General features: G+C 36.7%; 1 protein-coding gene and 1 pseudogene across 1 annotated transcript in view; both read left to right on the top strand.

Moving 5' to 3' along the window:
• The window catches only part of TRPM6 (transient receptor potential cation channel subfamily M member 6), a 132,955-nt gene that overhangs the window by 50,224 nt on the left and 58,645 nt on the right, over positions 1-24,086 (top strand). Inside the window, exons 12-19 of the mRNA XM_038527064.1 lie at positions 1,663-1,797; positions 2,847-2,900; positions 5,397-5,537; positions 9,908-10,042; positions 11,413-11,693; positions 12,921-13,149; positions 15,659-15,811; positions 22,155-22,301. Coding sequence (XP_038382992.1) covers positions 1,663-1,797; positions 2,847-2,900; positions 5,397-5,537; positions 9,908-10,042; positions 11,413-11,693; positions 12,921-13,149; positions 15,659-15,811; positions 22,155-22,301 — 1,275 coding nt within the window. The remainder of the gene's footprint in view (positions 1-1,662; positions 1,798-2,846; positions 2,901-5,396; positions 5,538-9,907; positions 10,043-11,412; positions 11,694-12,920; positions 13,150-15,658; positions 15,812-22,154; positions 22,302-24,086) is intronic.
• LOC102154310 lies at positions 7,517-9,110 on the top strand (annotated as a pseudogene).

Here is a 24,086-nt window from a genome sequence, read left to right on the forward strand (position 1 = left end):
CCTTCAGTAACTGTCTGAGTAAAGGAATATGGAACATAAATATTCTGAGAACTTAGATGTTTTGATATACTTTAATTAAAGATCAGAGCTAATTTTCCTGAATAATTTTGAATGCTTAGCTTTTAGCATTCAACACTGCTATTGAGAAGTAAAAATATTTGTTTTCTAATCCTTTGACCATTTTTTTTTTCCTCTCTGGAGGTTCAATAAATAATCTTTCCAATGTTTTGAGATTTCATAGTGCTGTGTGCTGTTGTGAGCCTTTATATCCATTATGCTGGGCATATGCTTTCAACTTAGCAATCATGGGTTTCCATGCTGGGGCCATCTTCTTTTCTCTGTTCTCTTTCTGGAATTCATAGCATTTAAATGTTGGACCTATGGACTGCTCCTCTAATCTTTTTTCCTTTTATCTTTCGTATTTTTCCTTTGGTAGATTTCCTCAACTTTAATTTTTCATGCCTTATATGGAGCTATTAGTTTCTGGTAGCATGCTATTAATTTCTATGAGCAAATTTGTTCTTTGTTCTTTACATTTTATTATTATTTTATTTTATTTTTTTAAGCATCCTGAATATAGTATCTCATAGTATCTATAGGACCTTATTTCACTGATAGTAATGATAGTTCTTTTGAAGTTCTCTTCTTCTGCATTGTCTGATTCTTACTAACTGATGTTTTGTGGTGTGTTTATTCTGGACTTTTTATGTAAGAATGGAGGAGAGAAAGCTCTTTAGAAGTTCTGAGCCCATAGGTAGGGCTTAACTGTAGGTTTAAGCTTCACAGAGGACTGACCTGGCTTCCAGTTGCTGGGAGGACCTGAGATAACAGCATATTCCTGCCTTTTCTCTTAGTCCCTTTACAGAAAAGAATCCTCCAATCCCTTGCCTGGATAAGATAAAAGCCCTCCTGCTAGTGGTAACAGAAGTCAAAAGGGGGAAGATGATTGGGAAGTCCTCTACATTAGGGATTCTGTATGTGTACATTTATTTCATCCTGGAGCCCCCAGAATTCTGTGGCATAGATTTTTGTGGTTGTTGGCTTTTTTGCGATTCAATTTCTGGGGACTTTCACCTTTTGGGTTTCTGGGGATTGCTAAGTCAATTACCATTTGACTTGTCTGCTTTCCAACTTCCAAAACGTGACACTCTGGACCTCCTTGTTCTAGTGGATTCATTTCTTAAAAAAAAAATAAAAAAATAAAAAAATCCTTTTATTGTAGTTTTATTGAAGTTTTAGGTCAAAGTAAAATAAGTGAGTGTGTTTAATTTCCTGTTTATATTGAGAAACTGGGTATTGTTTAAATGAAAATGTACCAAGTTAGAATAACAACAACAACAACAACAACAAAGAAAGAAACCTTGCATTTTTATTAGAATTGCATTAAACCAGTACATTAATTTGGAAAGTAATGAGATCTTTATAATTGTCAGTCTTCTAGTACAAGAACAGATTTATTTAAAGTATCTTTTATTTCATCAGGTTCACTTTTGACTATTTCTTCAGTCAGGTCCTGAACATTTCTTAGTAAGACTGTATTTTATGATTATTGTATCTGCATTGTTTTCAGTTCAAATATATGTAATTCTTTAGTTATTTCTACTTTTTAAAAAATTTCTACTTTCTATATCTCTGATTTCTACCTTTATTTATTTGTTTAAGGCTGGCGCACTGGAACAAGCAATGTTAGATGCTTTAGTGATGGATCGAGTGGATTTTGTGAAGCTCTTAATAGAATACGGAGTGAACCTACATCGCTTTCTTACCATCCCCCGACTGGAAGAGCTCTATAACACAGTGAGTATTGGAACATTCCATCAATCACCTCCCTTATGATTCATTTATTAATTAGCTTAAGATTTAGCGTAAGCTAAATATTGAATGCTCAAGCCTCATTGAATACTGACGTGCAAAGATAGGTTAGAGAGAGACAGATTTCTCAACCAAAGGACATTCTTACAAAATCCATTTTATCCTCTAGCCATGTCTGCTTTTCTTATTTTAATTAATTACACAAAATAGAAACATAAACAAGTTAAGAAAACAAAACAGTAAAACCATAGTTAAAGCCAATGATGTGAGTAAGAACAAATTGCCTTTATTGAATTGTTGGAAGCATCTCCATCTATGGTGGCTGTTAAAATTCTGTTCCCGCAACTTTCCTATGCAAACCCTTTATTGAAACCAGACCAGCTTACTCATTGTAAAAACACCGATTGCTCAAGCCAACCATGCTTCTTGAAATGTACTTCCTTGTCCTTTGAATCTTACCCTTTCTTCAAAGCCCTCTTCAAGCCCTTTGTGAATATTCCAGTTTACAGTGATCTATTCCTATGGTACAGTTTTTTTGCAACTCTTTGAGCACACATCTTCGTAGCTTATTTTTTCATGTAAGTCCCCTGTCTCTTCAATTAACTGTGAAAACTATGACGAAGGTACTTATATTCTTCATTGACTCCCTTGAAAGCTGTATTGAACATAGTAGTGATCGATAAGTAATTGTTGATGGAATGTAATTGTGTGATGGGGTTTGTAATTGTGTAGTTTATATATGATAAAGGATAGTTATAAATTAAAATTTATTTTTGTCTCTTGAAAAAAATAAAGTTTTTACCACCTACATCTATATCCTTTTTTTTTTTACATCTTTGAAAAATATTTCAATCTAATTATATCTTCTCTTAGGAAATAACTTACTTATAACTAATTGGGGTAAGCTTCATAACTAAAGATGTTAAAGAAAAATTTCAGTATTCTGGGTTATTTACATATTCTGAAATAAAATATTTTCCCCCTAGTGCATGGTAATTAAAAGGAATGAATTTTTCTTTTCTTCTTTATTACAGAAACAAGGACCTACTAATATGCTCTTGCATCACCTTGTCCGAGATGTAAAACAGGTAACCTAATTATGAATGTGTACAAACTTCTTTGTGTATTGCCTTAGCTTTGTGATTGAGGTGTTGCCAGATTTTGCTTCATAAAATGTAGATTTGGAATTTCTAGAGAGTTACCTACCCTCTTTGACTGAACAATTTCATCACCAAACTACTCTTTTTTTTCCTTGTAATTTATTTTATGTTTTAAAAGATTTGATCTACCAAGTAAGTGGCATTAACTAATAATTATTGTCTCTTATAAAATATGAATTGGAGACATACAGAACTTTCAATCAGAATTTTACCTCAATATAATACAACTGTATTTCCAGTGATAATGATACTTGCTGAAAAATGAAGAAATTTCCTTGTTCTGTCATGTTTATCAGAGGACTAATATGTGATTTTCATTGTCTTGTTATTGTTTTGACTATGAGGGATGGTTTGGGGTCCCTATCTTCTTTTGTGAATCTAAGCATTGTTCTAGGGAGCCAGGATGAATCCCACTGCTCTATACCCTCACTCATGTTTTGCTCATGGTGTTTTCACCAAACTTTGAGTTAAATCAGACTTAATATAAACTCATCATCTATTAGTTATCAAACCTTTAGCAGTCTCTTATGCTTTAATTCTTTCTCTTTTAGTCACCAAGATCTCTTATTCACATCTGCAGAAAACTAAGAGAGACATTTTTGTCCCCATAATTAAAATCCATCCATGGCACACTTTATAGTACTTCATCATTTCTCAGAAGTCTGGTATCTTCATGGAGAGGGTGTGGGCTTTCTGGCTATGTTGACTTGGTGGGAGAGCCAGAGTAAAAGGACTGCAGAGGAAGACATTTAGTTGGCAAATTAAAAGTAAGCAAAAGCATCCGTACTGATGTAAATTTAGTTTGCATGATCAAAATGATTTTAGATTACTTCCTTGAACTTTGATTTCATTACAGTAAACTGAAGAAAAGGGAATAGAATAGGTTAAATATGCTCTTAACTCTTAGCAACTAAGAGCATTAGTTTTGGTGTTCCCTGAAAAAAGTAAATTATGAGTGCATTTACATTTATTCATATATGTATCAGTGTAATAAGCTCAATAGGTGAAGGGGATTAAGAGGTACAAACTCCAACTATACAATAAATAAGTCATGGGAATGGAATGGAATATACAGCATAGGGACTATAGTTCAATAGTATTGTAATAACTTTGTATGGGAAAAGATGGTAACTAGACTTTTTATGGGGATCATTTCATAATGTATAAAAATATTAAATCTTGTGATATGCACCTGAAACTAATAGGATATTGTATGCCAATTATACTTTAATTTAAAAAGGTACTGTGAGTGGGAGTTGAGAAGTGACAGTTACGAAGAGGTAGTAAGGTGGAGTTTTAAGTGGTCAAAGTAATCTTCATTTGGATTAAGACCCTGCCAACCATAACATTTGTTTTGGCACAGCCTCATGTTTTGATATCTTATTTTGTTCGCCATTCCATGTTCCTTACTTCTATTTGTTCTACTTCTATTTTCAATCTTCTCATTTTGTGTATGATGCAATCAACATAGTGCAAAGTGCTCTAGAGAGATTGAAGATCTCACCCAATGTTAATTTTAGATCACATATATTCAGTATATTGAAGGAGAGGAAGAAATATTCCTTAGCTCAAGGTTCTTCCAGCTAGCCTAAGAATTAAATTTTACATGAGACAGATTAACGGGGGAAAAAAACCCCGAAGTTTTATTATGTGTACACATAGTTCCAGTAATGAAATGGAGACCTCAAGAAATGAGCAAGACCGGCAATTTTTATACTTTTCAGATAAAGAGACAATAAATCTGTGAAGAATTGACAGAACAAAAAAAACTTAACTTCAATTAGTAAGGAATTCTAAACAGAATTTTGGCTGGAGAAGTAAATTAATAAAAAGTAATGAGGGTTGCTTATACAGCCTTCTCTACTCTGAATTTCGCATCTCTGGTGATAAGTATGTCTCTTTACTTCCTGGGACAAGGAGGGTCCCTTTCACATGGGAGAGTTATTTCCTGCCTTCAGGGAAACAGAGGAGGGTCTGAGTGTTCTTCTCGTACAGGCTGTCTCTTAAGTAACTTTTATTTTAAATAATATGTCAAAATTGCAAATTTTGGCAATATCCTCCAGTAATTTTACTCCTATTGTAGTAGTTATATAATTTCCAGTTAAAAACAATCTTTTATACTATACTTAAGTGTATTTTATTATAAAGTGTATCTATGCATGAGAGAGAGAGAGAGAAAGAGAATAGAATGAGCAAATATAAGCACACACTTGATGTGTGTGAAATGAAAAACACATTAAGGCTAGGGTTTTCCATCTGAGCAAGCAGACTATCAGTAGTTGGTTACATTAATCAATCAGTTTGTAAAGATGACTGAAATGTATGAATCTACCTCTTTGCGGTTGATTGGTTATGTCCTAACAGATGGAATAGGAGAAACAAAAAGGGATGAAAGTTACAATCCATTACATGGTTTTGTTTCAGCATACCCTTCTCACAGGCTACAGGATAACACTGATTGACATTGGATTGGTAATCGAATACCTCATTGGTGGAGCATATCGAAGCAGCTACACTAGAAAAAGTTTCAGAACCCTCTACAACAACCTCTACAGAAAACATAAGGTACCACAATTGATAAGTACCCTTGTAAAATATGGGATAACTAGAAGTTACACTTTTAGAAAAATGGCTTAGAGAGTTAGCATGGGAATAGCTTCTAAAATGGACATCTGTGTTTATCGACATTTATTGAGTCTCTGCCACATGTAAATTACAGTGTTGGCTTAGGATGAACATAAAGATCAGGAGTTTAGAAACTCTCAGAAGAAACAGATTTATGAATAACTAGCCATCATACAGAAGAGGATACGATATGTACCATATATAAGATCTATATATATATAAGATTTTATTTATTTATTCATGAGAGACACAGAAAGAGGCAGAGACATAGGCAGAGGGAGAAGCAAGCTCCCCTTAGGGAGTCTGATTCAGGACTCAATCCCAGGACCCTGGGATCACGACCTGAGCCAAAGGCTCAATCACTGAGCCACCAGGTGCCCTGTGCTATAATGACATAGAAGTAATGTCTTGAGTAAGATTTAAGGGAGAGATGACCAGTTCTTTTCTTCCTTTTGAAAATGCAGAAGGCAAAAACTTAATGGGCTTATATCTATAAACTCATGAGTCCATAATCTGTAGATGACAAATTTGGGACAGGTGTGTTGGGGGTTATATTGGAAAATGCATGCAGTGTGTACTATATGTAAAAATATACATCGTACATATTTTATTTTCTATGAACATTTCGAAAGTTTAGAAATGAATTGCTGCCTGGTTGATTAGCAGAGAAAATGTTGTTCATTTCTTAAAATCACCACTATTGCCCAGTAAACCAAAGAGAGCCTTTCTTCTTCGAGGATAATGGACGTGTTAGAAAAGATAGTTTGGAGCATTTGGGGTTGAGAGATGAGCAGGGACAGTGAAAGGCACAGTACTATGGACATCAGATTATGTTTTTGCAGTGACAAGGAGATCTTTGTTGCCGTTGACATGTTAGAAGGTTGCGAAGGGTAGACTGGAAAGGTGGTTTGGAGTGAGATCACAGGAATATCCAGAATATTGAGCCACTTTTGACTTTTATTTATAAAGAATCAGGTGAAGTGAAGCCCAACTTGTCTTTAAGAAATAAAAGAACAAAACAAAAGGACACTCAAGTGTCATGGAGAAAATGATCTTCACTGAGATTTCAAAGGCAGAGAGACATACTTGAGGTATCAGCTCCTTCAGCTAAATGAAATATACTTTGCTGTGAGGTTACCTGTGACAAGTATGAGGACCAACTATGCTCTTGGTGTAGCCCAGTGGGGAGCTTGCTGGCCAGGTACCTTTAGTGCTTTTTGTCTTTTGAAATGGTGTGAAATTACTTTCCATTTTTGTTTCCTAGTGAAGGAGTAGAATTTATTTAGGAAACTCATAGTACATTAGAACATAGCAGTTACAAATATATGGTTTAGAGTCAGAGAGATTTGGGATGGAGTATTAGTTTTGTTCATTAGTAGCTGTGAAATCTTGAGTAAGAAGCTTAACCTCTCCATGTGTCATTTTCCTTATCTATAAAATGAGAATAATAATATAATATCTCTTTCATAAATTCGTCAAAAGGATTAGATAAAATAACACCTGGAAAACCCATATTCCTGGTACACAGAGATCACAGAGTAACTGTTAATAATATTGTGATTACTATTGAAGATGCTATTAATCCTATATCACAATAATAATGATAATAATTTGAGTATTATATTTTAGAAGTCATGATCCTATCACTTCTCTATCTAATATCCATAAAATGCAAACCAAAATAAATGAGTAAATAAAGTAACTTGAGCAAGCACTGACATGGACTCCAGGCACTGCATTTGCTACTGAGCCTTGTGTGGGTGGGCGCAGCCCAGGGGATCCCCCAGGAGGCCACATGCCACTGGGTTCAGAAGGGGGCCAGGCCACGGATATATTTAGGCAGCACAACCCTGAGGCAGTGTGCCAGGCGGGGAGACCACTATGAGAAGTCCTCCACTAACCTTTCTGTGTCTCTGGATAATATGTCTTCAGAAATCTTGCTGAAGATCTCTTCCTTCTTTGGATGCTGTGACCCTGCTGTGTACTGGATGTGTGAATAGGCGCTTTGATCATATGGCCAATGACAATTTTATCAGAATCTCTTCAACTGCCTTTTAACCTAAAAGATCTCATTGGAAAGTTATTTGAGCCGGGAAGACCACTGTATCTGTGAACTTACTATTGGTTAAGGGTAAAGAAACTGGATATTGGAAGAAAGAATATATTATGACACAAAGAACGTCTGCAAAAGCAGTGCTAGCTCAGGTTCTCAAACCTGTCAACCCTTACCTAGGCCTTCCAGTTAAAACTGAAGACAACCTCAGAATACCTAAGTTGGGTAATTATATTGAAAGAAAAAATATTGCAAAAGAATACATCATGGAACACATTGACCTTTCCATAAATGATTTGTCAGTGATGATTATGTGGTATGGCAAACACTGACCACAGCTAGCCATGTTGTCGATCTTAGATTTTACATTATGACAACAGTTTTTATGGACCAGTCTAAAACCCACCCCAAAAATGAACCTTAGTAGCACTCTTTTTTTTAAGATTTTATTTATTTGGGGAACCCTGGGTGGCGCAGCGGTTTGGCGCCTGCCTTTGGCCCAGGGCGCGATCCTGGAGACCCGGGATCGAATCCCGCGTCGGGCTCCCAGTGCATGGAGCCTGCTTCTCCCTCTGCCTGTGTCTCTGCCTCTCTCTCTCTCTCTCTCTCTCTCTGTGTGACTATCATAAATAAATAAAAATTAAAAAGATTTTATTTATTTGTACAAATAAATAAATTTATTTGTAAAATATTTACAAATATTTATTTGTAAATTTATTTATTGTATTTATTTATATTTATTTGTAAATAAATAAATAAAAGGCAGAGACACAGGCAGAGGGAAAAGCAGGCTTCCTGCAGGGAGCCCGAAGTGGGACTCGATCCTGGGACCCCGGGGTTCACTCCCTGAGCTGGAGGGAGATGCTCAACCTCTGAGTTACCCAGGTGTCCCAGTATTGCTATTTAATTGCAAGTTAGTATAGTAACGTAACTGAATCCACCATGATTGGTTGGGACAGACTCATTCAGATCTTCTGCCTATACCCAGGCCTCCTGGTGGGGCTATGGTAGAGGGAGGAAGAACTGACTTTTGTTACGGCAAATCTTCATTTCCATCACCTTGTGGAAAAGAGCACATTAGGCTCAGCCACCGTCCCCTATTAGCCACCTCTTCATACCCTGCTTTTGGATGACAACCCAGAGTATCGACTGCATGGCCGCCAAAAATAATACAGAACACCTACCTTTTATTGGAAGAGATAACCTACCTTGGAGAACTGATTTTTTTCTATGGCTGTATAAAGAGTTGTTCTATAATGGGAATAACTTGTGGATGAATATGTGAAACCCTTTTGGTGCTTGAGTTCCTTGGTATGCATGAGATTTCTGGGCCCTCCAATGGTCCTAATTTCTTGGGACAGACTTATTATGTTGGCTATGTGGACACAGAGGGAAAAATGCACATGATGTGTGCATTAAAGAGACAGAATGCTTCATCGTCAGCTGGGTCCTTTAACTGAGGACCCTTTTGCTTACGCCACTGGTTTGGGATATCTTAGTAAGTATTGGCAGGGGGTGGCAAATTACCGTTATTTTGGACTAACCACTTCTGTTCTTTGGTGTTGGAAGTTGAAATAGAGCAGTGGTCTGTTTGATGCCTTCTTATTTCAATAAATAAATAAATAAATAAATAAATAAATAAATAAATAAATAAATAAAGTAAGTAGCTCAAAGCCCATGGTTTGTATCATCCATTTCTGTATCAGCCCCTATAAAAATACTTCTTTTTGTTTCTTACTGATGGAAGTTTCATGCTGATAAGCAATAAATCATGTTGTCACTGGGCCTAATCACTGGAATTCCGGTGGTGATACATAACATCTGGAGAAGTTCCATAACTTTCTAACTTAACCTTGGAGTTGTTTGTGAGTGGGAACTTTTTCTTGTCAGAACTGTGCATCTTTATTGCCTATTCTGAGCTTGTTCTAGGCTCAATTATCCATTGATTTTTAATGGAATTTCCACCTAGAGAAGGAATGCAGATATGTAATAGGGAATGAAATAGCATGTTCTCTAAGATGTTAGGAAATAACAGTGTGCTTAATAAGGAAGAAATTGTGAGAGGCTTTTGCTGGGGGAATAATTAAATACTAATCATGGGCTAGAGATAGAACTTTTGGATTCTTGGTAGGACACAGTATCCTATTTTGTTTTCATTACTGTCTAGAAACAAAATGTTAATTGTTTCCATGATAATCTTTTCCCCTTTTGTTCTATTTTGTTATTTTTATTTTAAAAATAAAATGACACCTGCCAGCGAGTGACCAGTTTTGCTCAAAGCCTTTCCCAGCCCCCTCTTCACCGAAGACACCCCTCAGGAAATCGAAATGAATCTGCAGAAAGTACGCTGCATTCCCAGTTCATTAGAACTGCCCAGCCTTACAAATTCAAGGTACCACTTTATTTCTTTATAGACATGAAAATAAAACTGTTCTTGCAGGCTAGCCCATTTCTTCATTCAAAGTTGGAGAAGGGAGCTACCCATAGGCCGGTGGCAAGTACCATAAATAAATGGGTACAAGTCAACAGCATAACAACAATTTAACAACGTGAGTGATGGTGTTAATCCAACTCTCTCCATTTTACCTCAGTTCTGCTTTCCTCTGGGCATGAATGCTTTTGCTCAGGAGTTTCTATATAAAAGATTCCTATGTTGGCCGAAAGAGGTTTGCTTTCCATAGCTCCTAGGATGAAAGGGTGTTTTATAAAATTACCCTTGATTACCATCGATGAATACAAATTTCCTTTTATTTCTAGAAATAGAGGAAGCTTATAATTTTCTCTCTTATCCCCTTTTATTAAAAAGAATAATTGTCTAATCTGGTTATTCACCAGGCATTATGTTGGGTACTTGGTTGAATTTGGGATGCAGGTGGGTGGAGAAAGTATAATTATGACTGAGAAATGATGCCCCCTCCTCAAAGTAATAACCATATTTCCATATAATGAATATTGAAATATAAATGTGTACACAGTGATACAGAAGAACATGAAGGTTGGGCAGTGCCATTGAGATGAGCTGTAAAGGATTAGTTTACTCAGTAGAGAATAGTATTTCATTATTACATGCTACTATTACTAGAGGAATATAATCAGACTAAAGGAAGGGAAACTTAAAACCAATCAGTTTGGGTGCTTGTTGGCGATGCTAGTAATATTTTTCTAAGGGAAAGATAATGAATTTATTTATAAAGTCAGGTTAGAGGTTTTTTTTTTTTTTTTTAAATACTTCTCATTTATCCAATATGTTATTTCAACCATTTCCTTAAGAAATTGAAAATTGTCATGTAGCTATTGGGTCTATCTCAAAGGTGCAGTGTTTTAAGTTGTGCTAAATGAACACAGAGTATCTCAGCTTGTGAACCCTGGATCTATCAGATACAACAAGAAATAGATCACTAGGGCAGCCCGGGTGGTTCAGTGGTTTAGCACCCGCCTTCAGCCCAGGGCCTGATCCTGGAGACCTGGGATAGAGTCCCATGTCAGGCTCCCTGCGAGGAGCCTGATTCTCCCTCTCTTTCTTTCTCTTTCTCTCTCTCTTTCTGTGTCTCATGAATAAATGAATAAAATCTTTAAAAAAAAAAAAGAAATAGATCACTAAAAGGCCAAATTTTTGGTTTCTGGTTTATAAAGTTCTATTGTTGTTTCTGTCTCTTTTCAGAGATTGGAAAAATATTCCTAGAAATACCTGAGATGTTTCATTGGATTGAATGTCCTGCATCTGACTCTTATGGAATCTGTTCTTATTTTATTTTCCAACAGGAAAAGTCTGTAGTTCTTCATAAGTCAAGGAAGAAGTCAAAAGAAGAACAAAATATATCAGATGACCTTGAATCTACCGGCTTTATTTACCCTTACAATGACCTGCTGGTTTGGGCTGTGCTAATGAAAAGACAGAAGATGGCCATGTTCTTCTGGCAGCATGGAGAGGAGGCCACGGTCAAGGCAGTGATTGCCTATAAACTCTACCGAGCCATGGCCCAGGAAGCTAAGGAGAGCAACATGATGGATGATGCCTCAGAAGAGCTGAGAAATTATTCAAAGTAGGAGTTCTCTCTTCACTTCATACTAAACATCGACAGTTCTTAGAATGGTTAGATACTTTTATCTCCCTCGCCTTAGACTTTGTAAGATGTGTGGACTTTTTGCCTTGCATTTCCTGGGCCCTCCTACTAGTAACAGTCTTTAGGTATTTCAAAGCGGCTTGTGGAATAAAGGGAAAAGAGGTAGCCCTCTAGTCAGGAGATGTGGCTTCCAGTCCTCATCCAGCTGTTTACTAATTGGCCAGATTTTGAGACTATAGATTCCTCCCACAGAAGGTTCAGTTAATGATTTTGAAAGTCCCTTCCAACTCTCAAACTCTTTGACACTAAGTTAAATGAAAACTTGTTTACTTTCAGTACCTCACAGGCAGGGAAGCAAATAGAGGTGTTAATTATCAAAGAAGCAGAGCGTGATGGCAAAAGATAGAAAGGTTGGAAATGGTTTTGATTTTTTGATTACTCAAGCATTATAAGAGAGAGGAAAGAAGGAGAACTAGTGTTCATAGAAAGTAATGTATAATTGTGATTTTAAACATTCCAGAGAGTAACAGTGTCTACTTTTTAGAAAAAACAACCCTCCTGAAAATGTCTCCACATCTAGCTTCTTACTTAAGTCATCTATGTATTTGCTAACATTTTTTTAAAAAGGTGACTCCATGATTTCCCTTAATTGCTTATTCAGTATTCAACAGTTTTTTTTCTGCCAAAAAATTCTTTATTAGTTCTTGTCAAGGAACCCCAAACCAAGCTATATGTAGTCTTTTTTTTTTAAGATTTTATTTATTCATGAGAGACACAGAGAGAGGCAGAGACACAGGCAGAGGGAGAAGCAGGCTCCCTTTAGAGAGCCCGATGTGGGACTCAATCCCAGGACCCCGGGATCACGAACTAAGTGGAAGGCAGATGCTCAACGACTGAGCCACCCAGGGGTCCTCATATATAGTCTGTTTTGCAGAATGGTTAGGCTTCTCCCCGGGGATAGATAGCTCAACCACTCCTGGTATAAACCAAATTCTGTACGCTGCAGTGTAAACCCTTTTGTAAAGGGAGAATGCCCATTTCCTGAGCAGCAACCACGTTGAAAGAGCTTCTGCAATCTGAGGTTATTATGTTGCTGTTCATTCTTTTGTGTTTGATCTTTCCTCAAGTCTCCTAACTAATCTTTTAAAATGTTTCTGGGACTCTCACCTGCATTTGTTTTTGCCATTCACCACTGTGTCATTACAGACAGTTCGGCCAACTTGCTCTGGATGTGTTGGAGAAAGCATTCAAGCAGAATGAAAGAATGGCCATGAAACTGTTGACCTATGAACTCAAGAACTGGAGCAATTCTACTTGTCTGAAACTGGCTGCGTCTGGAAGATTGCGGCCCTTTGTTTCACACACTTGTACCCAAATGCTACTGACAGACATGTGGACTGGGCGCCTGAAAATGAGGAAAAACTCCTGGTTAAAGGTACGTTCACTTACACGGAGAACAAACTGGTGGCTGTTGGAGGGGGTGGAGGAGAGGTTGGGCAAAATAGGTGTAGGGGAGAGTGAGATACGGGTTTCCAGTGATGGAATGAATAAGTCACAGGGATGAAACATATTGCATATGGAATAGAGTCGGTGGTATTATGCTAGCATTGTATGGGGACAGATGATAGGCACACTTGCAGTGAGCACAGTGTCACCCATAGAGGTATCAAATGACTATTCTGTACACCTGAAACTAACGTAACCTTGTGTATCAACTATACTTCAATTTAAAAAAAAAGATATATTTGCTTGCTTTATAGAGTTTAATATTCGTTTACTCTGAATGTCTGTGCCCTTGAGTTCATTTCCCTCTTGTTCTGGAAGAATATATTCAGGAAAACCAGTTAGTATCTTTGGTTCTCATGAATGAGCTGGGACAAATACTTTATCTTCCACTGTCACAGTTTCTTTTCAGAAATGGGGGTGATTACACCAGCTCCATCCATCAAAAGGCATTTCCTTGTGCAGGTGCTTAGAAGTTTAAAGCAGATACAAGCATATACAAGATTTCATTCTTGGCAAACTTCATGGCCTCTGATAACTATAACAGAAGTAAATGAGCCTTTTTAGTGAAATTTTTTTCAGTTTAAGAATATTAATCGGGGGACTCCTGGGTGGCTTAGTGGTTGAGCATCTGCCTTTGGCTCAGGTCATGATCTTGGGGTCCTCAGTTGGAATCCCACATCAGTTTCCCTCCGGGGAGTCTGCTTGTGTCTGCCTCTGTCTGTAATAAATAAAATCTTTCATAAATAAAATCTTAGAAAAAAAGAATATTAATTGGTAACACATTAAATAAAATTAGCAATTTCTGTTCTGTTCATCCAATGTAGGTTAGATGCTCTATTTTATAAAGCTTCCTGATACACCTATTTCCAGATTCTTCTATCCATTAGAGTTTGGCCTCACCTCTCATCTTGAACTACCAAGAGTAATTTAACTACTAAAGACATTTCACTTTGGACATCAAACCCAAGCCTAAAGCTTTAGGTTATGGTCAAGTTTATGAAATGCATATGCTCATAAACTGAATAAAAGGGGATACAGCATGAGCATTAAGGGCTATAGAGGACTATATATTTAAATTTTACTTTTTGTACACTTAAAAATGTATGTCCCAAATAGAATGACTTTCTTAAAAATATTTTTCTGTGGGACACACTAGAGAAAACACAAAGAAATAAGATATAATATACAAAATATATAAAAGAAATAGCACATTTGAAATCCACTAATAAGATTGCAAAAAGAGGATAAATGTGAACCAAAAATTATTTCATATAGATTCCTCTTTTGTTTTTTTAGCTTTTTTTTTAGATTCCTCTTTTAAAAATATTGATGAAGTAACAATTATTTCTAGAAGAAGTTCTCTTTTGATCTATTGATTTCAGTCTTAGAAAAGATGAAGCAGAGAAGTGAACGGGTCCACCCCTAGCTACACAATCTCTGACAATAATTCTTTTTAAATGTGCAGAGAACAAGATAGGGTATAGATGGCTGGAAGTTTGAGGAATAATTTTCCCCATGGCTGTGTTCTGTACCTATTTCAGTTTACTAGAAGCCCCTTTTTTTTTTTAGAAGCCTTTTTTACCTAGAACTTAATACCATTTTGATCCTCATGTAATTCTATGCATAACGAGACTTAAAGGAAGCAAAACTGAATGTTTTGCCCCAAAATGTTGTGAGTCAACAAAGAAGCCTGGATTATTTACTTAAAATCTCTGAGCTGATGGCAGTTCTTCTCCATGCCTAGATCCTAATTCATCAGTTCTTGGCTGGTGAGTTTTAGGAAGACATTCCGAATGGCTTTCAAGAATTATGGAAGCGAAAAAAAAAAAAAAAAAAAAAGAATTATGGAAGCGATATGCTCATGTTCATTGAAAAATAATATTTCTCACTGCCTTGCCCCTAGGGATAAATAATAATAGTGTGTATACATATTTTTAAACCTTTAAATGCATATATGTATATGCACATATCTTTTCTAATTTTTGAATTTCCTTTTGTACAATAATAGTATCACATACCATATATTGCTATATAACTTGCTTTTATTCACTTAACAATATAACTTGGATATCTTCTCATTATATTAAAAAGTGTTTTTATCTTTTTAAAGATTGCATAATATTCCACTGTTTGTTAGGTTGTCTCACACCAGCTATCCTTCTATAGACAGATATTTAGGTTGACAGATTTTTTTGGTATCACACATAACACTGCATTACACATCCCTGTACACATATGCTTGCATTCATGACTATTTCTAGGGGAGGCACTGCTAGATTTGGAATTGAATTAAAAAAATATCTATAGAATCAGGGTATGAACTGAATTAGGGATAGGCCTGGTACTTTATGTATGTTAATATTTTCATTTTGTTATTTGACTAATACTTGTGCCTTGTGTGACCCTTACTACTTATTTTGCTTTATTTTCTTTTAAAGATCATCATAAGTATTCTTTTTCCACCCACCATTTTGTCATTGGAATTTAAAAGCAGAGCAGAGATGTCGCACGTTCCCCAGCCCCAGGACTTCCAGTTTGTGTGGTATTACGGTGACCAGAACCCCAGCAGTGCGAAAGAAAGCGCTTATACGGTTAGTACGATATCATTGTGAACTAAGTTTTCATGGTCTTGACTGCACACAAACATACACATTCTTAAAGTTTGTTTATTAAATAATTTATTTAACAATCTTAATCGTATTATCTATGATCAGCTACCACATGTATGATGCATCTAATTGTGATCGAGCAAAACTGGGAAAGTCTTTATTATATCTTGACAGCTTCTTAATTTTTCATTTTCTTTTGTGACTAGTAGAATAAATAGAGTTATTATTTCTCTAAAATTACAATGAGGAAGAGTACCTGGGTAGCTCAATCAGTTAAGCATCAGACTTGATTTTGACTGCGGTCATGATCTCAGGGTTGTGAGATCAGCCCCATATTAGGCTCCACACTGAGTATGGAGCCTTCTCTATGATGCTCTATCTCCCTTTGCCCCCCCCCCACCTCTCCCTCTCTTAAAAAAGAAAAAAAGAAAAGTTACAATGAAGAATGCCTCATATCCTTAAAAATCTTTATTTTTAAAGATTCAGGTTTAGATTTTGCATTATCTCCACTGTTCCACTCCAAGTTTTTTTTTTTTTTTCTTTTTTAATTTGTTGTATCCAGTGACCAAATAAAGTCACGTGAGTCCCTGGATGTATATACTTTCCTGAGTAACTTAAGATACTGCTCTTGCAACACATCTTCACTGGAGGGTCTCCAGTATGCTGTCTCTGCATATATATATATTTTTTTTTTTCATTTTATGTCTCAGCTTGGATCATTACTTATAAAATTATTACTGAAGGTGTAGTGAACATCTTCCCTGGTTCTCAATACTTTCATGAGGCATTTTTAGTAGCGTCTTATTGGATATACTTTTGCACTTGTGAAGTATTTGTTATAATATTTAAAAATGTACTCAATAAGTATTAAATATTAAATGGAAGATAAGCAATTATAATTCGTTTGTATGGCTGGCAGCTGTTGTGATTGGGTGAGCATCCCTTCTGATTAATGCCTCTATCAAATCAGATGTTAAATATTTTGACTATCATACCTATTTGGGTATATATATATTCTTCTTTTCTACCCTCTCCCCCTTTCTTCCACTCTCACTTTATTAAGCCTGATAGTTCTATCTGGGGTTCTCAGAATACAAGATGGCAGGTGCATTCCAACCTCTGTGGAATGTGTGAGCAATTATCTTATAAAGCTGGGCTAAGGGATCCCTGGGTGGCTCAGCGGTTTGGCGCCTGCCTTTGGCCCAGGGCACGATCCCGGAGTCCTGGGATCGAGTCCCACATTGGGCTCCTGGCATGGAGCCCGCTTCTCCCTCTGCCTGTGTCTCTGCCTCTCTCTCTTCTCTCTATGACTATCATGAATAAAAAAAAAAAAAAATTAAAAAAAAATTTAAAGCTGGGCTAATTGAGTTGTCACAATTGTGATTGTACTGGCTAGATGATATGCTCAGTGAGCTTAGACCATTTTAAATTTTTTTAAGGAAAGATAAGAAATGTAGTATTGACTTAATGCCTCTAGAAATAACATGAAGTCTTTATATGTGAGATATTTTGTTTGATTTTGCTTATTTATATGTTCACATTTAGTTTGTTGAAATGAACAATGGAGAAAGCTGCTTACCTAGGTACATACCTACCTACTTACTCCCTATCTATCTATCTATCTATCTACAAACATATAAAATATGTTGTCAGTTTAAACAAACATGTAAATATGTTGTCTGTTGGTAGCAGATAGTACTTTGCAAGTGGATGTGACTTCACTTTTGGCTCTTACAGGGTTCATGGAAAGGTAAGGTCTCATAAACACTCAAGGCAATAAATGGTTAGAGCATGCTACTAAGTAGTCATTCTTAAAGGGAAACTTTTAGAGAAGGAAGTCCTTCCTTATATGGCAAATAATGTGCTTTTAAGATAAAAAAATATAGTAAGTTCTCACAGCTCCCAGAAAAATTAAACTTTGGCTGTGGTATAGTGGTCCTATTTATAAAATTGCCCACCCGGATGACTTGGATATGGCCATATTGATTTATTAATTCCATGAATACTTAATGGCCACCGTCCATGTGCCAGACAAGATATGATGTTCTGGGAACACTGCGGTAACTAAGGCAGATGTGATCCCTGTCACCATGGAGCTTATAATCAGATAAAATATCCATTATACCTCAGCATTATTCAATTTAAAACATTTATTAAAAAGTGTCTCAAACCTGTTCTGTTATGAATGAATTATAATCATAGTAATGATGTTCTTTTGTCTCTGAATTTAACTAGAACAATATATTTTTTAAGATTTTATTTATTTATTCATGACAGACACAGAGAGAGAGGCACAGACACAGGCAGAGGGAGAAGCAGGCTCCATGCAGGGAGCCCGACGTGGGACTTGGTCCCGGGATCCCAGGATCATGCCCTGGGCTGAAGGGAGGTGCTAAACTGCTGAGCCACCTGGACTGCCCAGAACAATAGTTTTTAATTGTCTGCTTGGTGTTTGGAATTTTGCTAAACAGGAAGTAGGGGCAGAGTCAGCATTTGATGGAATGTGTAATTTCACAACGCTAATTAAATATAATGTGCTTGATTAGTTGAGGAACACAATTTGTGTTATATATTTTGGGAGAAAAGTGAAGACAGATGAGACATAGATGTACTTTTAGCGGATCTTTGTGCTTTGTCTTTGTGGTAATAGTGGGCGATAATTAATATAATGAAAACACAACTGGTAATTGGAGAAGGGAGGCCATTGTCCTCAAGCTGTATACACTCAACTACTGCATCTGTTTTTTGAGATTTTATAAAAGTCCTTACTGAAGTCTCTACAGGCAAAAGAACTTTGCCATGAGCACTTTAAATCTTTCTAGTGCCTAACTCTTTGAAAGCATGACTTTTGATGGCATGAGCTTTCCTAGGAACAAATTATAGCAAGATGGCAGAATGACTTAACCAGAGGAAGAAGATTCTTCTCAATTGTGTCAGTCGGTAAGGATTACAGATTGGTGGCGGCTTCATGTATGAGGTGATGAAGCTAGGACTTGATGTGTGGAACTAGCATTTCCATGGAAGGATAGACAGTAAACAGGGGTACAGAGGCAGTAAATGCAAGATGTATGTTAAGCATTATAAGTTCTATGGTTTGGCTAGAGTCCAGGTAGTAGTGGATATGGGACAAGGAGGGAATATTTGCAGGTATAGCTGGGAAAGTAGATTGAGGCTAGATCCCGGAGACTCTTGTATAGCCTATGAAGGAATGTGCTGTTTTTTTTTTTTTTTTTTTTTTTTCTGTAGGTAATGGATAGCCAGTGGATTCACATAAGCAGAGTAGCAAGATGATGTGACCATTAGGAAAATTACTTTGTCTCCAGTATATGGGATGATGTAGCAAGAAGATAGGCTGAAAGCAGGGAGAGCATAGGCTGGTGTACCCATCCAGAGGAGAAGGATTAAAGGCTTTTCCCAGAGTTAGTAGCAATGGACATGAAGAGGAAAAGAGAGATCTTAGATGAAGAGTCAAATAATATTTGAAAATGGGGCATAGATGAAGGGAGATAGAAAATATGACCAAAAGTTTGATGGTTAAAACAAGGCCATCTTGAAGGGATATGGGAATTTTTGGAAAAGGAGCAGGTTTGGAAGTAAAAAGACAAGTTTAGTCTTAGACATGTTGATAAACCATAATGAAAAAATATTTTCCAGGGACACCTGAGTGGTTCAGCGGTTGAGCATCTGCCTTTGGCTCAGGTCGTGATCCTGGGGTCCTGGGATTGAGTCCCACATTTGGCTCCCCACAGGGAGCCTGGTTCTCCCTCTGCCTATGTCTCTGCCTCTCTGTGTGTGTCTCTCATGAATAAATAAATAAAATCTTAAAAAAAATTTTTTTTCTGAAGTTGAAGAGTAATCTGTTTTATCAGAACATTGTTAAGTGGGAAAGATGGTAGTAATAACAATGGGAAATAGGTATGAACTGCAATAGAATTGATATAGTTATAATTTTATTCTATGTGCCTGCTGGTCAGATTCCTGTTAGAAAGAGGAAGGAGGACAGGGGAGAGGGGAGAGGGTTGGGGGAGAGGGAGGGATGGAGGAGGGAGGGAGGGAGATAGAAAGAGAGTTTGATTGATTATATTGAGATTTGAGTAGAATAAAAGTTAAGTAAAACATTTTTGTTTACCTTCTTCTAAGGTGGGGGAAGGGGAGGACATCCTTTTTTTTTTTTCTTTTTTTAAAGATTTTATTTATTTATTAATGAGGAAGACAGAGACATAGGCAGAGGAAGGAGCAGGCTCCCTGTGAGGAGCCTGATATGGGACTCGATCTCAGGACCCTGGGATCATGCCCTGAACTGAAGACAGATGCCCAACCACTGAGCCACCCAGGTGCCCACACTGTTACTTTCTTTTTTTATACATATAAATTTATTTTTTATTGGTGTTCAATTTGCCAACATATAGAATAACACCCAGTGCTCATCCTATCAAGTGCCCCCTTCAGTGCCCATCACCCAGTCACCGCCACCCCCTGCCCACCTCCCCTTCCACCCCGCCTAGTTCGTTTCCCAGAGTTAGGAGTCTCTCATGTTCTGTCTCCCTTTCTGATATTTCCCACTCATTTTTTCAGGGGAGGACATCCTGATTCTGAATTTATATTCTTTTTATTTTTTAAGATTTTATGTATTTGTTTATTTATTTGAGTGAGCTAGAGAGAGATTGCAAGCCCAAGCAGGCAGAGTGGCAGGCAAAGGGAGAGGGAAAAGCAGACTCCCTGCTGAGCAGGGAGCCCTATGTGGGGCTCAATCCCAGGGTCCTGGCATCATGACCTGAGAGCCAAAGGCAGACCCTTAATTGATTGAGCCACCCAGGTGTCCCAGAATTTATATTCTTACATTGTCTTTACCATGATAGTTGATGTCTTGGAGTTCAACTCAGAGAGGCTCAGTGAGGACTTTATAATCCATACCAAACTGTCAAGAGTAAATAAGATTTAATGAGAAACACCTAGAAAAAATAATGAGAAGTCATTTAATAAAATAGTCATTACTGAAATTGCCTTCTGGGGTCTTTTTAAGTGGTACAGATGTCATTAAAATCCTAGTAAATGATGACTTTTCTCATTGGTTCTAAGCTATTTTAACTCTAGGCAGCTTCAGACCTATTAGGAGCTAGGTCACTTCCTACACCCTTAGGTCACAATGCTGATTTCACAGCCCCAAATGATATTAAGTGACAGCAGTTAATTAGGCACTGAGGTAGCCCATCCTGATGCCTGAAGCCTCAAAAATTACATTTTATCAATTTTATGGACAATTCAAGCAATAGTTATTCCTAGGGTTCTAAATCTTACCAGTCTTGCAGGTGTGACCCTAGGGAGACATCTTTTGTGGATAGGTTGAAGAAATGTATTCATCTAAAAAGCATCAGAGAACATTCCTTTCTTTTAATATTTTTTCAGATCACAAAAGTAATGCATTTCCTATTTAAAAATTAGAACCACACAGAGCTCTGTGAAGTAGAGTAACATCTCTTTTGCTTCTCTTTTATCATCTGTAAGTTCTCTCTTCCCTAAAGCAACCAGGTTACAAGTGATTTTTTTTCTTTTCAATTCTCCCCCCACCCCACTTTTAAAAGGCTCTTCTCTGTACATCTGTGTAGTCCATCACACAACCACTTGTCTGCCACACAGATACTTACTGCTCATCACTGACAAGGGTTAACCTCCTTGGACTGACATTTTGAGTCAACTGATGAAAGATTTGATGCTTTCCCTAGAAAAATGCATGTACAACACAAATACTTGCAAATAGTTGCAGGAGGTTCAAGAAACTTGAAGCTCAGAGAGTGCAAGAACTTGAGGTAAAGCACTTCTGCTATAAATGAGTGGAGAACCATTTCTATCAAAGCTGGAATTCTAGAACTAATGCTGTGCCTGAGTTTCCTAGGAATTGGAAAATTTATCATTGATGGGTGTCCATTTTGTTCTCTGTGATGGAAATAACTGTATTATCTATTAAGGATTTCATGGGGATTTTTATGATATTTTTAGGTTCTAAAATACTGATAAAGGAGACAAAGCAGAACAGGAACAGGGATCATTTTTAAATCCTTGGAACTATGCTTAGTTTGTCTAGGTTTCATTATTGGAGACTAAAGCTTGCATTTCAGACATGTCCTGTGCTCCTTACCCAAAAGTCAAAGATTTATACAGTACATATAGTTTTCTTTCCTTCCAAGATGAAGATTATAATTTGGGAGGTGAGTGCCAATTAATTTTAATATATTTATTATATTCATATATATGACATATTTTGGATGTTCTCAAATGTCAGTATTTTACTTAGGACTCTGACAATAAATGATTATTTATTTTGCAGAAAGACTATGATTTGGAAAGAGGCCCTGATGAGAAACTAGATGAAAATCAGCACTTTGATTCAAAGAGCGATCCCCAAAGCCTTCCATGGACCAGGAAAATCTATGAGTTCTACAATGCTCCAATTGTCAAGTTTTGGTTTTATACGGTTGGTCTCATTGAAGCAATTAAATATAGTCTTCATGCTGGACAATAGTTAATGATGATTTTGGTAATGATATGCCCAATTTGCCAACTTGTGGTAAAATGTGGAAATGCCATGACGGGGGGAAAAAAGCAACAACGAGAATGACAAAGTAGGAAAGAGATTGGAGGGAGGTGAGGAATTAGAGCAGATCGCTCCTACTATGGGAGTGAAAGAACAAGCATTTTCTTCTTTCCTTTTTTTTTTTTTTTTTTTTTTCATTTTCTTCTTTCCTGAGTGCTTTTCATTGGCTCTGCTGGAACTGGAGCATTTGAAACTTTGTGGAACAATCGTTAACAACAGTGGTTGTAGAATTAAGTGATGGAGGTGGATTCTTTTCTTATCTTGGGCAAAGAATTCAGCAGTTGAGTTGATTTTCTATTTGTAAGAATAATGTATAACAGAGGAAAAAATGCAAAACTTTTACTTTTTATCTTCAATAGCATATGGTTATAAATATATAGAGGACAATAAAATTTTAGAGGACAATAAATTTATGAACAAATACTACATCTTATATTGATCACAGTGATACAGAGAAATCATGAATGGCACTTTAAATGTAATGAGTGCTTTTCAAATTTATTTAATAGCATTTATTTTTCTGATGCTTTATATATACTCTAAATTGTTCATGGCCAAGATTGTGTCTTTCTAAAACATATGAAGTATGATTTTAAAAGGATATTTATCTAAATGTGTCATATTTCAAAATATATACTTTTTCATTCAAACATTTATTGCATATACTTATGAAATGCATACATAGTTCTGTTTGATTTCAAAAATCAAATCTTCCTTCAAATGATGAAGTTTCACCCTTTTTGTAAATATGCGACAAAATATTGCAAAGGCTCTGATGGTAGCTCCAAGAGGTTTTTAACTCAGAGACAGCAATACCCATCATGCCTGTCCCGAACACCACCTGCTGTAAATATCATCGCAGCTGTAGTTACAAGTGGTTTTAACTATTCTATATGTAGAACTGAACTGAGAAAATAACATACCACACTTAGGTAGAGCTCAAAAAGATCTGAGAAATAGGGATTCAGGTTAAAATAATATGATTCACCTCCTTGAGAATGAACACACACACACACACACACTTCTTTCAGTTGATCTGGGCCTTTAAAACATCTGTCGATCAGTGAACATCATGGACTGTCACTGTCTATTTAAAGAACTGCACTGTCTCATGCATTGTTGGTTTCGGTCAAAATTGGTAAAGCCTTTCTGGTGGATAATTGAGTAATATGTGTCACTGTTTTAAGTGTGTATGCCCAATGATTCTACTTCTGGAAATGTATCTTAAGAAAACAAAGACTTCAGATAAGATTGCAAAGCTATTAATCACTATGTATATGTGTGTGTGTGTGTGTGTGTGTGCTTACTGTGCCTTAATTCTTTGAAAATATTGGAAATCTAGGTTTAATATAAACAGTAATTAAGCGTGAATTTCTTGAATGTCTACCATGTGTTAGAATACTCATGCTGAGCGCTGCAGATAAATATGTCGATAATCTTTTAATTACAAGGATTCACAGTTGACAATACTTTTCTACTAACCAGTAGGTTTTAATTAACATAAAACTACCAGCAGGAGCATCTGGGTGGCTCAGTTGGTTGGGCATCTGCCTTTGGTTCAAGTCATGATTTCAAGGTCGTGGCATCAAGCCCTGAGTCAGGCTCTCTGCTCAGTGGGGAGTCTGTTTGTCACTCTGCCCCTCCTCCCTCTTGTGCTCTCTCTTG

The sequence above is a fragment of the Canis lupus genome, chromosome 1 (genome assembly GCF_011100685.1).
Source record: "Canis lupus familiaris isolate Mischka breed German Shepherd chromosome 1, alternate assembly UU_Cfam_GSD_1.0, whole genome shotgun sequence".
Classification (NCBI taxonomy): domain Eukaryota; kingdom Metazoa; phylum Chordata; class Mammalia; order Carnivora; family Canidae; genus Canis; species Canis lupus.